Consider the following 17,419-nt stretch of genomic DNA (forward strand, 5'->3'; position numbering starts at 1 on the left):
AAAAAAGGTAAAAGACATACTTTCATTTATGTTTTTGGGTCGCTGAGGAAGTTTTTCCTTTGCAAAGTTTTCGTATACAAAGTAGTCAACTTTTCTAAACAGTGTTTGACTTTTTTGTAAGAACTATTCTATTAAGATCTGATTGTTTTTTGTTTGACACGACAGAATAAAGTTGTTATTCTAAAATTCAATTCTCTCTCTGAGGTAACCTGAGTCTGGTTTGGTCAGTCATGCGGAGAGTTTCTGCTCTCTGACCAGTAATAAGCAGCTGTGAGAGAGAAAGCGGACGAGAGACACAGAGAAGCTCAGAGAGAGAGAGAGAGTGAGCGAGTGTCTGACGCCGGCTCAACATGGGTGGCATTCAGCAGGAGGAGGAGGAGGAGGAGGAGGAGGAGGAGGAGGAGGAGCGAGAGACTGTATCTGACCTCATCATTAATAACCATCATTAAACTCAAAAGAGCCTAAATAAACCTGAGCATGATCATTAGATCGACAAAACCACCAACTAAAAATAATTCTAATATGTTTCTTTGTTTTAAAAAACTGCAAAGGTCAAATTCTTGTGGTTGCATTCTAGTTTCTAATAAAAAGTTAAAAAATAATCAGGATCAGAGAGAATGAGCCAAATACTTAAACTTGACAATTACCTTGAAAAATACCAGTCATAAGTAATTGTAAATAATTAATAAATATTAAATTTAAAAAAAAGCTGTAGTTCCTTTAAAAAAAAAAAAAAAAATAAATAAATATATATATATATATATATATATAATAAAATATTTAAAAAAATATATATAATATATATATATATATATATATATAAAGGGTTTAAGCATAAAAACAAAAATACTGCTTTAAATTGTTGTTTTCAAAAAAAAATAAAAAAAATGTTTTCTGTTTAATTTAATTGCATGTTTGTTTAGTATCATACATTTTTCCCTCATTTACAGAAGACACCAAAAAAAAATAATTTATAATTTATAATCACCAACAAAAATCAATTTAAGACATATTAAAAGATGAATTACTTTCTAATTAGTTGTAATTCTACATTTTTAAAATGTGCCACTATCCTAGGTTTTGCCCATTTGTCAGTAAGAAGTTTTAACTCATTTAAAACACAATAAAAGTGTAATATGCTCCCTTATTCTATTATATAAGTCAGAATAAACATGTTGTTTAAATTGTTGCATAAATATTGTTACACTGAATGACAATGTAACATTATTTCAACCAAATTTGGACATTCTATTGTCCAAAAAAAATGACAAACCTTAAAAGTAGACACTTTACTTACATTTAACATGCTTTCTATAGACATAAAATCACTTTTGTAAATTTCTCTTGATGTGGACATCTTAACGTCTTTGACCCATATTTATATATATATATATAATTTAGAGCCAAAACAACTTATAGCTCACTAAGGCTATTACATTATTCACTATTACTAACCCATTTTTTATACACTTTTTTTCTTTCAATAATTATTATTTAAAATAAATACATATTAACTTTATTTAAACACATTTGTTTTTTACTTTAAATTACTTATGCAAGTTTATATTTTTTGATTCAACTGATAACTTTTCATCAAACCCTGCAGACCCTCACAAACTCAAGTTTTGTAAACCCTGTGCATAATTCCAGCAAAGCATTATTTGTGTTCCAGAATCAGCGGTTGATCTATACAATATGCATTATCTAACTATAAACACATGAGCTTCACACTGAACAGGTTTTGTTTGTTTGTTGGTTTCTGCTCTACCTGTCCGTTCCTGTGGAGGACGGCTGATATGAATCAGATGTGTTTTACGGTGTGGGATTGTGGGTAATGTGAGTGATCGTACCCTCTGCTCGGCTGGTTGGCGGTGTTGTCGTAGTGGTACAGCCCCTGGTGCGGCTGCATATCCACTGGCATTGAGACGAACACACCGCTACAGCCACAGACCTCTGCAGAACACACACAAACACACAACAGCATTAGACCTGACACAACACAGCTTACTGAACTACATAATACTCTGTTTTCATCATGCACTTGTATTTAAAGTCAATAGGAGTTTAATAAAGTACCAACATAGTACTTTAAGTAAAGGAGACTTTTCTAGACACCTACATGGATATGCAATACACAGCATGTGTGTGTAGGTGTATATCTGGTAACGTGTGCTAATGAGTTTCAAGCGCTAAATAGAGATCTTGTATGAAGCCACAGCTGCCTGCTCTAATAAATACCATGAGGGAGGTCCACACACACACACACACACACACACACACACACACACACACACACACACACACACACACAGCACATATGGACACACACCTGTCAGAACTCACAGAGGAATCATAGGCATGACAGGGACAAAAATGTCACTGTGTGACCATCAGTCAGCTAAAAATAACCTGTCAAACAGGTAAAATATGTTTTTTAATTTATTTAAAAATTGTAAAAAATAATAATAATAATAATTTGTGACCCTGGACCACAGTCATAAGGGTCAATTTTTTAAAATTGAGATTTATACATCTCTGAAAGCTGAATAAATAAGCTTTCCATTGATGTATGGTTTGGAAAATCTAGAATCTGAGGGTGCAAAAAAAATTCAAAATAATGAGAAAATCACCTTTAAAGTTGTCCAAATGAAGTTCTTAGCAATGCAAAAGCACATATAACTTCAAGTAATACCAATTAGTAATTTTCATTGAGTTTAAGTTTGAACTGGAAATACAATAAATAAAAACTAAAAGTAAAATAAAATCAATGAAACATAAATAGAAAAGACAAAAGCACATAACAGAATCACTAACAATTTGATTTTAGGTGTAAAAATAAAAGCAAATTTATTATATGTGACTCAGGACCACAAAACCAGTCATAAGGGGTTAATGTTTTGAAATTGAGATTTATACATAATCTGAAAGAATAGGACAATATTTGGCTGAGATACAAATAGGGTGCAAAAAAAAAAAAATCTAAATATTGAAAAAATCTCCATGAAAGTTGTCTAAATGAAGTTCTTAGCAATGCATATTACTAATCAAAAATTACGTCTTGATATATGTATGGTAGAAAATTTACAAAATATTTTCATGGAACATGATACTTAATTTCCTAATGATTTTTGGCATAAAAAAAAAAAAATACAATTTTGACCCATGCAATGTATTTTTGGCTACTGCTACAAATATACCCATGCTGCTTAAGACTTGTTTAATATAATTAAATTTTTTATTCTATAAAATACATTTTATTTACATTTTAAATGTATGCATTTGGCAGTTGCATTTATCCACAGTGTCCTTTTTTAATGCATTCTCTGGGAATCAAACCCATGACCTTAGTGTTGCAAGCACCATGCTCTTCTGTTTGACCTATAGGATGGCTAATATACATTTACTTTCTACAAACCTGGTTGGGAAACCTTGTCCGACAAGCTGTCCTAACCAAACATGATGCTGCATGTTTCAAGCAACAAGCAGGTTTCAATTCAGTGTTACATGACACAGTATTTAGAGCAAGACTTTGCACCAATGAGATTTCACTGTGGGCGGGGCTACACAGAACAACAACAACACAGAAATTAAAACCAAATAATTAACAACTCACTCATCACTTGTTGCTATTTAGGACAAAACTCAGATTGAGTTTAGTGGAGTTAGGAAATGAATACTTCTGTTCATCAAAAGTGCCAGTGCAGACATTTATAATGTTAGAATAACTTTTATTTATCTGTGATTGCTAGAAATTAAATGCATCACAGTTTCCACACAAATATTGGGTTTTTGCAACATTGATAATAATCAGAAATGTTTCTTGAGCAGTAAAATATCAGAATGATTTCTGAAAAGTCATGTGACACTGAAGACTGCAGTAATGATGCTGAAAATTCAGGTTTGATCACAGATAGTCACATAGAAAACTGTTATTTTAAATCACAAAACTATTTCACAATTTACAGCATTTTTAATTAAATAAATACAGCTCTGGTAAGCGGAACACTGCAAAAAATTATTTTCTTATAGATTTTTTGTCTTGTTTCCAGACAAAATATCTACAAATTCTTAAATCAAAAAGGATTTTCTAGACGAGTAAAAATGATTGCCTTGTTTTAAGAAAACAAGTCAAAATTAAGTGTGTTTTTGATTGAAACGTTTTGTTTTCTGTTTGAAATTTTTTTTTTTTTTTTTAATTTGCTTACCCCATTGGCAGATTATTTTGCTTGTTCTAATCAAAAACTCACTTCATTTTGACAAAAATCCTTTTTGATTTAAGAATTCTTAGATATTTTGGCTGGAAAAAACACAAAAATCTAAGTAAGAAAAGCATTTTTTGCAGTGAAGAGACTTCTTTCAGAAACAGTCAAATGTGACAGATCCGTGATTTTGATGATGCATCTTTTCTGTGATGTTGAGTGTAAACTCTATTGGCGTCTTTCAGCAGACAGACTGTAAAAGGGTGTAAAAGTTGTTAAAGTCTCGTACGCCCTCATCTGCAACAGCTTTTCCTCTCTTTCTCTCTCTCTCTCTCTCTCTATGTTGGCTGCTGGTCTCGCTCCATCTCTCCTCCCATCCCCCTCTCCCTCTGGATCCTCCTCCTCCTCCTCCTCCTCTCTGTCGAGGTGGGTGTTCTGGCTGTTATGACTTGGAGAGGATAATGGCAGCTCTAATGTAGCCAGCCGTTCCTGATGTGGCCCAAAATGAGAGAAATGGGCCGGGTTTGGGATCGGACCAACCACAGCCAGATTCCACCTTCATTTTTCCCCTCCGTCTCTCTCAATATCGCTGTTTTTCTTCAATGGTAAATGTTGTTTTCCAACTCCGGCTTTGTTTTCATAACCCAACTCAAACGCCCCTCGATGAATTCTTCAGTCAGTTATTTCCTCCGAGCGAAGGACTAAACACCACAACAACCCGTTTACTAAACCTACAACTAGTTAACTCCAGCAGCAGCTCATTAAAATGCAACTTCTACAGCATTTGAGTCTGATCACAACGGGGTTATTATAGAACTAAAACTCAAACTTAAATTAAAGCCACTAAAATAAAAAATATATATACTATATTTATATACATAAATAACAAAAACTACAACAAATAACTTTTAAAAACTTAATTTCTTAATCAATGAATTTAATTTTTGCAAAGCTGCTTTGAAATATTTTGTATCGCTATATAAATAATAAACATGACATGATTTGACCTGAGAGAGAAAAGGCAAGCTGAAAAATGTAGCGCGAGTGAGTTAATATCTCACAAAAGCATTAATTTAAGTACATGAATGCCAGATTGTTGCAACAAATGTCGCAAGAAAGATTCTTTTGGAATTAAATCGCTGGGCTGTCGTCATGGCAACGGTAAACTGTTTAAAGGAAACTTTAGTGTAAAGGGCGTCTTCTTTTTCCAACCTCTCTCTCTCTCTCTCTCTCCTGTGCCGTCCATACCTGTGGTTTCACCAGCCTCACACCTCCATCTGCTCTCCCTCTCCTCATTCATTTCATCATTTACACACCACCGTACTCAAAATCAGCTTGTCTTTTCTACTGGTTGAAGAAGTGAAGCAGCTCCAGCAACATCCAGCTGCTGGACACATGTGTGCTTACCTTCACACACACTCTTCCTCTATGACCAATCTAGCCCAGAATAGCACTGTAATAATAGCAGAGTTCCTGTGACCACAAGAATTGTGTAAAATAGTCAGAATACCCATAATCACCATGTGCGGCCCTACTGATGTGTGTGTGTGTGTGTGTGTGTGTGTGTGTGTGTGTGTGTGTCTGAGAGAGATTTCCAGTGCTGGTTTAGTCAGTCATGAGTAGGACTAGCCCACCCATAACACTCTAATTGCTGCATAGCAACATAGCAACACCCTGGCAACCACCCAGAACACCTAAGCTACAAAAACAGCTTTTAGTTGGTATTTTTGTTTTGTTTTCCAATACAAATATCCAAACATTTGTCAATATTTAAGTTTAAGATGCATTTACTGGTGATGAAAATTATTTTAAGTCTTGTTTTCTAAAAAGAAAATCTACATTAAGTAAGTTTATGCTTAAGTGGGCTTTCAGTGCGGTAAGAAAAATAATATTGTTTTTTCTTTTCTCTTTATTTTTTTCTTCAGAAAACAAGATAGATTTAATATATCTACAGCTATTTTGGAGCTCCAGTAAATATATCTTGATTTGAGAATGTTCAGATATTTGTACTAGAAAACTAAAAAAGCAGACAGAAAAACTGGAGAGAAATATTTTTCAGTGTGAAATCCTGTTAACCACACAAACCTGCCTAGCAACACCTTGACAACCACTCACAGGTACATAGTAACACCTTGGCAAGTCAACCATCCACAGCTGCATAGCAACACCCTGGCAACCACTCAAAGCTGCATAGCAACATCCTGGCAACCCCCCACAGCCACTTGGCAACACCCAGACAAGTCAACTGCCAATATCTGCTTAGCAACACCTTGGCAACCACTCACAGTTGCATAGCAACACCTTGACAAGTTAACCACCGACAGCCTTATAGAATCACTATGGCAAGAACCCATTTACAGTTACATATTGGCAAGTCAAACATCCCCAGCTGCATAGAAACAGCCTGGCAACCACCAACATCTGCACAGTAACATCTTGGAATGTCAGCTACCCACATCTGCAAAGAAATAGCCTGGTAACCACCCACAGCTACATAGCAACACTCTGGTAACCATTAACAGCTACATAGTAACACCCTGGCAATTCAATTGCCCATATCTCCTAAGCAACACATTGGCAACCACTCACAGTTTCATAGCAACACCTTGGCAACCATTCACAGCTACATAGCAACAACCTGGCAAATCAACCACCCATATCTACTTAGCAACACCTTGGCAACCACCTACAGCTGTGTAGCAACAGCCAGGGTGTTGCTATGCAGTTACATAGTAACATATCGGCAAGTCAACCATCCACAGCTGCACAGAAACAGCCTGGAAACCACTCAAAGCTGCATAGCAACACCCTGGCAACCACCCACAGTTACACAGTAACACCTTGGCAACCACTCACAGTTTCGTAGAAACACCTAGGCAACCACCAAAAGCTGTGTAGAATCACCCTGAAAACCACCCACAGCTGTGTATCAACACTCTGGCTACCCCTAGCATCTGTATAGCAACACCTTGGAAAGTCAACTACCACAGCTGCAAAGAAAAAGCCTGGTAATCACCCAGCTGTGTGGCAACACCCAGGAAACCACTGACAGCTACATAGTAACACCCTGGCAACCATTGACAGATACTTAGCAACACCCTGGCAACCACCCACAGCTGCATAGCAACACCCTGGCAACCACTTAAAACTTTTCAGCATCATATCAATGAGTTTTCCAGATGCAAGCATCACTTTCATTTTCAGAAAATGTCAGTCTAGTTCTTAAACAGCTGTGAACTCTTAGTGTAAACAAACACAACTATCACTGCACTTATTGGAAACACACACGAACATGAACATGAGGAATCTAGCAGAACATCATCACTGAAAAAAAAACACCTTTAGACTGTCAACGATCTGCTGAGACCCACAATACTGATTATTGTGAAAAATAACTCAAATACAAATAAACACTTTAAAATTCCACTCATTAGAGACAAAATATCCTGTTATTTATTGTAAAGGAAGAAATTTCATAAGTATTTGAAAAAAACATGAAGAAGACGGCACTTGATTAAATGATTAAAAAGCGCTGAAGCTCCAACAGTGTTTGTGTGCGGATCTGATGAGAGTGCTGTAAGTGTGCGGATGGGCTCACTGTGTGGTCCTGTTGGGTCAGAACTCATTCATTGCACTGCGATAAAGTCATTCCGAGTGTTTATACGCATGTGTAAATCATCTGTAAGAACGTGTGTGAGAGTCTGTTCAGTGTTACAGTGCGATTGGACTCCAGCCTGAACATCACAGTAACAAACAATGGCCTTTCAATGACTCGCATCAGCAGGAATCTCACAGCTTTCAGATATTAATTCATTACATTTCTGAAAATCATTTAGCTTCAATCATTTCACTTACACAGTTTTATCACATAAGAAAAAACATGAACATTTGTTACATAATTGAACATAATTGGACGTCAATAATATTAAACAGTAAGCTAATAAATACTATATTTTATTTATAATAAATACATAAACTGCTGCTCAAAAGCTTAGGATCAGTGAGATTTTTAATGGTTTTTAAAAACGTTTCTAATGCTCATCAAGGCTGCATTTATTTGATCAAAAATACGGAAAAAACTGTGATATTGTGAAATATTATTTCAATTGACAGTAACTGTTTTCAATGTGAATATATTTTAAAATGTAATTTATTCCTTTGATAAAAAGCTTAATTTTCAGCATACTTTCAATACCCCAGTCTTCAGTGTCACATGATTTTTCAGAAACATTGGTGTCAGTACATTTATTTATTTTGCAAGAAATTAATACTTTTATTCACCAAGGATATGTTAAATTGATAAAAAGTGATAGCAAAGACTTATATTGTTAGAAAAGATTTTTTATTTTGAATAAATGCTGTTCTTTTGAACCTTTTATTCATCAGGAATCCTGAAAAAAAAAAAAAACATTGATAATAAGAGTAATTAATCAGCATATTAGAATGATTTTTGAAGAAACATGTGACACTGAAAACTATAGTAATGCCTGATAAAAATTCATCACAGGAATAAATTACATTTGATATAATCTAATCTAATATATTATTAGAGAACGGCATTTTTTTAAAATGTAATAATATTTCACAATATTAAATGTTTTTCTTTATCTTTGATCAATTAAATGCAGCCATATAAGAGTTCTTAAAAAAAAAAATCTTACAGATCCCAAACTTTTGGGCAGTAGTGTATATTTTTACAATATTTTTAATTTTTAAAGTGATAACACAAACTCAAAATATTTGTAGCTGAAAGTGCAGTTGCATTAGTTAATTACTTAAATGCAAAAGTTAATTAGTTAATGCAAAAATTGATATTTAATTACAGTCAGTGTGCTCCTGCAATTATAAAACTTACAGTAACAGCATTCAGGCCTGTTCCTACAAACCCTGCTGCGATTAAACCACAAGAAATCATCAGATAATCACAGTTCTTTGGACATAAAACTATCCACAATCCTGTTGACTAATTTTCTGAAATATTTGCCCAGGCAGGAACACGTAAACTCTGACGGAGCGAGCGATCGCTCATCAACGGGAACATTCATTTGTTCGCCACACTTCAGCTCCTTCTTTCAGGCGGTGAAAAAGCTTTTGTTTCCTCGCTATACGGATCCCGGGAGCTCTAAACCGAGCCACTCACACAACAGCTCCGTCATCGAGGGCCATTTACATAACTAAACACTAACAAATGAGCACATCAACTCACTGAGAGACAGAGAGATGAGAACTAAATGAGTGTTAGCTGTTCTCTACCGCGCTATTCCAGCGTGTGTGTGGCCTGTTCCTCAATGATTCGCCGATCATATTACACACACACACACACACACACACAGGCTGCCAAACAGCTCTCAACACCCAATAGCAGATAACAGCCTCACATCTACATAAAGAGCACAGAAAGACTTCAGAAGAGCCTCGTCCAGAGTTAAACAAACACCAATCACCAGTTTAGAAGAGCTGACAACAACATTTCAACAATCCTGACAACACTGTCATATGTCATCGGAAAAAATATGAAAATGTGACAACAACATTTCACGATCATGCCAGGGCTCTAGAGTGCGACCAATTTGGTCGCATGTGCGACCTAATTTCTCAATGGTGCGACTAAAAAAAATCAAAGGTTGCACCGGTGCGACCAGCCGTTCGAGGGGGGAAAAACGAAACTCCGTCACTCTTAAAGTCTCCCTGTTGCTCAACAACAGACACACATTAGACCCATATCGTGGTCTAAACCAATCAGAGATAAAGGACGGATCAAGCGTTTACAATGCCTCCTCCGCAAAAACACGGACTGGATCGCGGACTCCATTCATAAAAACCGAATTTACTATGGCGCGGAATGCCACGTAATACGTTGATTTCTGGAATGATAAATCAAAAGTTGGTCTGTCACTTAATTCAAATCGCGATATGGACTAGTGTCTATGAAAACTGAAAGGCAAAAAGACCGTTTAAAATGAATCCTGCATGTTCCGTTTGCCTCTGTGTATTAATGGTGGAGACGTGTATTTTTTTACTACAGGCGTATAGGCTACTGAAGCACGCGTGACGCTCCCGCTAATTTTTGGCATTTGCATCTCACATGAACAGATAAACTCAATCTCCAAACCTACTGTGTCACTTTTACAGTTTCATTTGAGAAAGCATCATACTGTACACACAGAAACTTCACGGCAACCTGTCAAAATAAGAGTACGGTTTAACATGAAACAGAACAATATTAGTCCTGTATTACTTTTGTACAGTATAATGTAGGTGTTTATATATTCCTATTTATAAATCATATATATGTTTGCCAAAAATTAAAAAGGTTTATTTTTCATTTGATTAAAAATAAATACATGTTTATGCTTTCATTTGATTATGAGAAAAATTAAAACAAGAATTAAAAAAAATAAAAAAAATAAAAAAACAATTGTGGAGCCCTATTGTTCAAAATGTTAAAATAGAGAGTTTTGTCCTTATTTTTTCACTGAAATGTTTTCGTTATTACACAAAGTAGGGTAAAGTACTGGGGGAAAAAAAAATGCTTCAAATAAAGAACTTTATATTGACCAGATTGTTAGTTAATCATTTACAACTCAATTTTGCCCATATGGACAGGGATTTAAAAAAAAAAAGTTAAAAAAAAGTAAAAAAAAAAAGTGAACTTGTAAAACTGCGGTGTTGAATGTGATGTGGTTGAAAATTTGGGTGCACCTAACTTTTGTGCTGGTGCACCTAAGAAAAAAAGTTAGGCGCACCAGTGCAACCAGTGCAAAAAGTTAGTCTAGAGCCCTGCATGCCCTTCATTTGTAGAGATAACGTCATATTTTATAAATAATATTAAACTATTTATTTACAATGCACTTTCTAAAAACTAAATAAACATAAATACTAATATAAATATTATGCATAAATATAAATGTGTGACCCTGGAGCACAAAAACAGTCTTAAGTCACAAGGGTATATTTATAGCAACAGCCAAAAATACATTGTTTGGGTCAAAATTATCGATTTTTCTTTAATGCGAAAAATCATTAGGATATTAAGTAAAGATCATGTTCCATGAAGAAAAATTTCCTACCGTAAATATATCAAAACTTAATTTTTGATTAGTAAAATGCATTGCTAAGAACTTCATTTGGACAACTTTAAAGGTGACTTTATCAGTATTTAGATTTTTTTGCACCCTCAGATTCCAGATTTTCAAATAGTAAACCATGCATTAATGGAAAGCTTATTTATCCAGATTTTAGATGATGTATACATTTCCAAGGTCTTGTGGTCCTGGGTCACATATAAAGCACTGTCATTAACTAAAACTAAAAAGAAACGCTTTTATTAATTGAAATTAAACTATAAATATTAGAAATATTAGTAAAACTATTATAAAGTAAATGTTGCCTTGGTTAACTGCTGATATATGTTGAATTACTAAAATTACTAAGTGAAACAAAAATAAAATAAACTAAAACTATTAAAATAATAATAGTAAAATAAAAATACAACTGCAAAAAAGTATTATATTAAATATTTTATTATGAATATTATATGTATCAATAATGTTTTAATAAATAAATATAATAAATATTAATAGAAACAAATATTATTTCTTATAAAAAAATTGAAATAAATCCCAAAAGCACAAGATTAAAATAAAAATAGTAAAATTAAAATACAACTACAAAAATGTATTATTAAATTAAATATTTGTATTAATTGTGTTGAATCTATTCATATTTATCAATAATGTTTTAATAAATAAATAAAATAAATATTAATAAAAATATATAAAAAATGGAAATAAAACCCAAAAGCACAAGATTAAAATAAAAATAGTAAAATAAAAATACAACTACAAAAATAATTATTAAAATAGATATTTTATTAAATCTATTAAATCTATTCATATTTATCAACAATGTTTTAATAAAGAATTTAAATAAATATTAATAAAAATATTAAAATAAATAGAAATAAAACCCAAAGCACAAGATTAAAATAAAAATAGTAAAATAAAAATACAACTACAAAAAAGTATTATTAAACAAAATATTTGTATTAATTGTATTAAATCTATTAATATTATATAAATAAATAAAATAAATATTAATAGAAACAAATATTATTTCCAAAAAAAAAAAACAGATATAAAACCCAAAAGCACAAGATTAAAATAAAATAGTAAAATAAAAATACAACAACAAAAAAGTATTATTAAATTAAATATTTGTATTAATTGTATTAAATCTATTCATATTATATTTATCAATAATGTTTTACTATAAAAATGAATAATAGAAACAAAGATTTAAAAAAAATAAAACCGAAAAGAACAAGATTAAAATAAAAATAGTAAAATAAAAATACAACTACAAAAAAGTATTATTAAACAAAATATTTGTATTAATTGTATTAAATCTATTAATATTATATAAATAAATAAATATTAATAGAAACAAATAATATTAAAAAAAAAACAGATATAAAACCCAAAAGCACAAGATTAAAATAAAAATAGTAAAATAAAAATACAACTACAAAAAAGTATTATTAAATTTAATATTTGTATTAATTGTATTAAATCTATTCATATTATATTTATCAATAAGGTTTTAACAAAATAAAAACAAGAAATAAACAAGATTACAAATAAAAATACAAAATATTCTGAAATTATTTTTTTATTATTTGCATTAAATCTATTCATGTATATCAATAATGTTTGAATAAATAAATAAAATAAATATTAATACAAATATTTAAATAAATAGAAAAAACAAACAAAAGCACAAAATTAAAATAAAAACTGAAAATACAAATAGTAAAAGCTAATTCAAAATAATAATAAAAATCACTAATACTTGTAACCATATGTTTGTGAATGTACATTAATATTGTTCTTTATGAAGGTAAAGGTTGATTTCTCCAGGCTGGTGAAGCTGTGAGTCAGAACATTCTCAGACAGAAAAAGAGAGAATAATCCAAAGAAATGAAAACTTCCAGCGATCTAAAGAAAAAAAAAAATTAGGCGCAGAGCTGAACATGAGATGGAAAAAATGTGGGAGCAGGAAGTTGGCGGCAGCATGTGTGTGTGCGTCTGTGTGTGTGTGTGTGTGTGTGTGTGTGTGTGTGTGTGTGTCCGACTGTGTGTGGCATTGAGACGCCCTCCAGCTCCACTCAACCACACACACGCACTGTACGTCTACATATATATATACAGTGTGCATACAGAAACAGAGCAGATTCCACAGTGCTTAGTGTTAGGTAAGATAGATAATCATTATCAGAACACATATCTTCATCATCATCATCCTCATGAACTCATAAATAGTTTTATTTATCTGAACTGCATTTACAGTTGACAGTTTAAAGAAATTCTTGTTACTCTAAATACACCAGCATTTCATCTACAAAACACAATAAACAGTGTTCAGGCCTGTTCACACCTGTCTGATGCGGCTAAACGACACAAAGTCAAATATTTGCATCCAAGACTAATTTACATTTCCAGCATTAGAGCGCAACATATTCATTGCTGTTAGAACACTTTTGTAAAAAAAAAAAAAAAAAAAAAAAAAATCATACAATAATTCAGTGTTTTACCTTTCCATTCAGTTCATTATTAATTATTTATTATTCTGTAATAATATTATGAAAAGGGTAAACAAAAAAGAAATACAATTATGAAAATGTTTTACACTGTTTAAACTGTTTTAAAAATATTATGCTTCAAAAACTTAATGTTTTATTGGAGCATAATGATTTTTTTTTAAATAGTTTTGGTGCAAAACTTTTGCAAATATTTAATTTCTTTTTTGTTTTAGGGTAATTACAAAACATAAGCAACTATTTTTGTTTGTTTTAAGATTATTGCAAAACATCTGCAAATTTTTAATTTTTTTTTTTTGTCGGGTTGTTACAAAAAAATTGCAAATATTTAATTTTTTGTTTTTGTTTTAGGGTCGTTACAAAACATTTGCAAATATTTAATTTATTTTAGTTTTAGGATTGTTACAAAACATTTGCAAATATTTAATTTATTTTTTGTTTTAGGGTCGTTACAAAAGATTTGCAAATATTTAATTTATTTTTGTTTTAGGGTTGTTACAAAAGATTTGCAAATTTTTTATTTATTTTTGTTTTATGGTCATTGCAAAACATTTGCAAATATTTAATTTATTTTTTGTTTTAGGGTCGTTACAAAAGATTTGCAAATATTTAATTTATTTTTGTTTTAGGGTTGTTTCAAAAGATTTGCAAATTTTTTATTTATTTTTTGTTTTAGGGTCGTTACAAAACATTTGCAAATATTTAATTTATTTTTTGTTTTAGGGTCGTTACAAAAGATTTGCAAATATTTAATTTATTTTTTGTTTTAGGGTCGTTACAAAAGATTTGCAAATATTTAATTTATTTTTGTTTTAGGGTTGTTTCAAAAGATTTGCAAATATTTAATTTATTTTTGTTTTAGGGTCGTTACAAAACATTTGCAAATATTTAATTTATTTTTTGTTTTAGGGTCGTTACAAAAGATTTGCAAATATTTAATTTATTTTTGTTTTAGGGTTGTTACAAAACATTTGCAAATATTTAATTTATTTTTTGTTTTAGGGCCGTTACAAGACATTTGCAAATATTTAATTTATTTTAGTTTTAGGATTGTTACAAAACATTTGCAAATATTTAATTTATTTTTTGTTTTAGGGTTGTTATAAAATATTTGCATTTTTTTTGTTTAGGGTGATTACAGTTAACTAAAACCACAAAACAAATATAAAGACATTTTATTTCAGCTTTTTATTTTTCATTTAGTTTATCTTGACGAAATTAAATAACAAAGCACAACTGAAATCAAATTAGTGAAAATATATAAACATATTTGAAAATGATTTTATTTCAAAATAGTTTATTTTTGCAACATTTTTGCATCCAAACCAAAATTACTAAAACTTTAACTAAAATGAAAATATAAAAATCAAAACAATTCAAAATATTCATACAAATTATAATAGTATCTCTAGGACAATATTTGGCCGAGATACAACTATTTGAAAATCTGAAAATCTCAGGGTGCAAAAAAACAAAAAACAAAATTAAATCGAAATATTGCCTTTAAATTTGTCCAAATGAAGTTCTTAGCAATGCATATTACTAATCAAAAATTAAGTTTTGATATATTTACAGTAGGAAATTTACAAAATATCCCAATGGAACATGATCTTTACTTAATATCCTAATGATTTTTGGCATAAAAGAAAAATCAATCATTTTGACCCATGCAATGTTTTTTTTTTTTTTTTTTTTTTGGCTATTTCTACAAATATACCCATGCTACTTAATACTTGGTTCTATGGTCCAAAGTCAAAAATAACACTAATTCATACACACAAATTAATTCCAAACAAAAAACTATGCTTTAAAAAAAAAAAAGATGCGTCACTGGTGTAAAAGGAGTTCACAAAGATGTGTGCACTTTGGATTAGGCCTTTTAAACTCTTCATTTATAAGTTTTGAGTGACAAACCTCCCTACAAATGCAAATTCACCGCCCAATTCCTTAGCAACCACAATGCAACGTCCTAGCAACCCATCACAACACTTAAACCAGTCTGAAAATGTCCAGCACGTGTCTGATGAACATTTGCAGCACTGATCTCATCGGTAACGTTTCCACGTCCGATCAGGATTTAAAGAGGGTCGTCCCACAAAAACAGGTTCCTGCCACCTGATCCCGACGGGTCATCAGCTATTTCCTCATTCATTAGCGCACAAAGAGCCGGAGCGGGACGAGGCTGGAGAGCTGGAGGAGGTTAAACTCTCTCCTACCTGAGGAGCGCCAACATTTACAGATAAGAGCGGGAGAGAAAAGCGAGTGAGCGAGAGCTCTCGAGTCGGCCGGCTGTAGGGCTCTTGGGAAGTTTGTCTTGTAATTGAATCAATTGTTGACCTCCTGTTGAAACTGCCCGAGCTGCTCGGAGAGGAGAGCCTGCGGAATAATAAACGCCTCTCTCTCTCTCTCTGAGTGTGGCGGGTTGCGCTCACCCCTCCTCTGCGCTGCGATTGTGCCGTGAGTCAAAGGCCGTGATTTAAGGGGGGAGCCGTACAATCCTTTCACTTTCTCCGCCTTCTGCATTCTCTCTCTTTCATTCCTCCTTTTGTTGCAGCGTGGGATGAATTCTAATCATCCGTCTCACCGCCGCCCCGTCTCACCCCTAAACCTCCCGTCTCACCTTCACACTGTACGTCTGTCTGTTTTACCCATCGTGACACTGTCCTGACACGCAACAACATCCACCAGATCAGTCTTGAGAATCAGTGTGTTCACAAAAAGTACAAATATTACATTTGAGTCAAACTGAGTTGATTCTGAACTCAAGTTGATTCAAATTGGATTGAGCATATTAAATCTGAATTTAAACTGATTCAGTCATTTTAAATTTGTTCCAAGTTATATTTGGGTTTAATTAATCATATTAACTTTGATTCAAACTGATTCAGTCGTATCAAATTGATTTAGGTTGAATTGGTCATATTAGATTTGATTCTAATTGATTCAGTCATATGAATTTGATTCAGGTCAAACAGGTCAGACTACATTTGATTCAAATTGACTCAGATTGAATTTGTCATACTACATTTGATTCGAATTGATTCAGTCAAATTAATTTGATTTGTGCTGAATTGGTCATATTAATTTGATTCAGGTTGGATTGAGCATACTAAATCTGAATCAAACTGATTCCGTCATATACATTTGTTTCAAGTTATATGGATCATACTAAATTTGATTCAGTTTGATTTGGGTTTAATTAATCATATTAACTTTGATTCAAACTGATTCAGTCATATCAATTTGATTCAGTTTGAATTGGTCATATTATGTTTGATTCAAATTGATTCAGATTGGATTGAGCATACTAAATCTGAATCTCAAGTTGATTCAAATTGGATTGAGCATACTAAATCTAAATCAAACTGATTCCGTCATATACATTTGTTTCAAGTTATATGGATCATACTAAATTTGATTCAGTTTGATTCAGGTTTAATTAATCATATTAACTTTGATTCAAACTGATTCAGTCATATCAAATTGATTCAGGATGAATTGGTCATATTACATTTGATTCAAATTGAGTCAGATTGAATTGGTCATATTACATTTGATTCAAATTGATTCAGGTTAGATTGATCATACTAAATCTGAATCTCAAGTTGATTCAAATTGGATT

General features: G+C 32.1%; 1 protein-coding gene across 1 annotated transcript in view; it reads right to left on the reverse strand.

The window, feature by feature from the left end:
- gli1 (GLI family zinc finger 1) overlaps positions 1-17,419 on the reverse strand; it is a 68,606-nt gene that overhangs the window by 19,148 nt on the left and 32,039 nt on the right. Inside the window, exon 2 of the mRNA XM_073852141.1 lies at positions 1,851-1,953. Coding sequence (XP_073708242.1) covers positions 1,851-1,921 — 71 coding nt within the window. The 5' untranslated portion in view covers positions 1,922-1,953. The remainder of the gene's footprint in view (positions 1-1,850; positions 1,954-17,419) is intronic.

Source organism: Garra rufa, chromosome 12 (assembly GCF_049309525.1).
Source record: "Garra rufa chromosome 12, GarRuf1.0, whole genome shotgun sequence".
Lineage (NCBI taxonomy): Eukaryota > Metazoa > Chordata > Actinopteri > Cypriniformes > Cyprinidae > Garra > Garra rufa.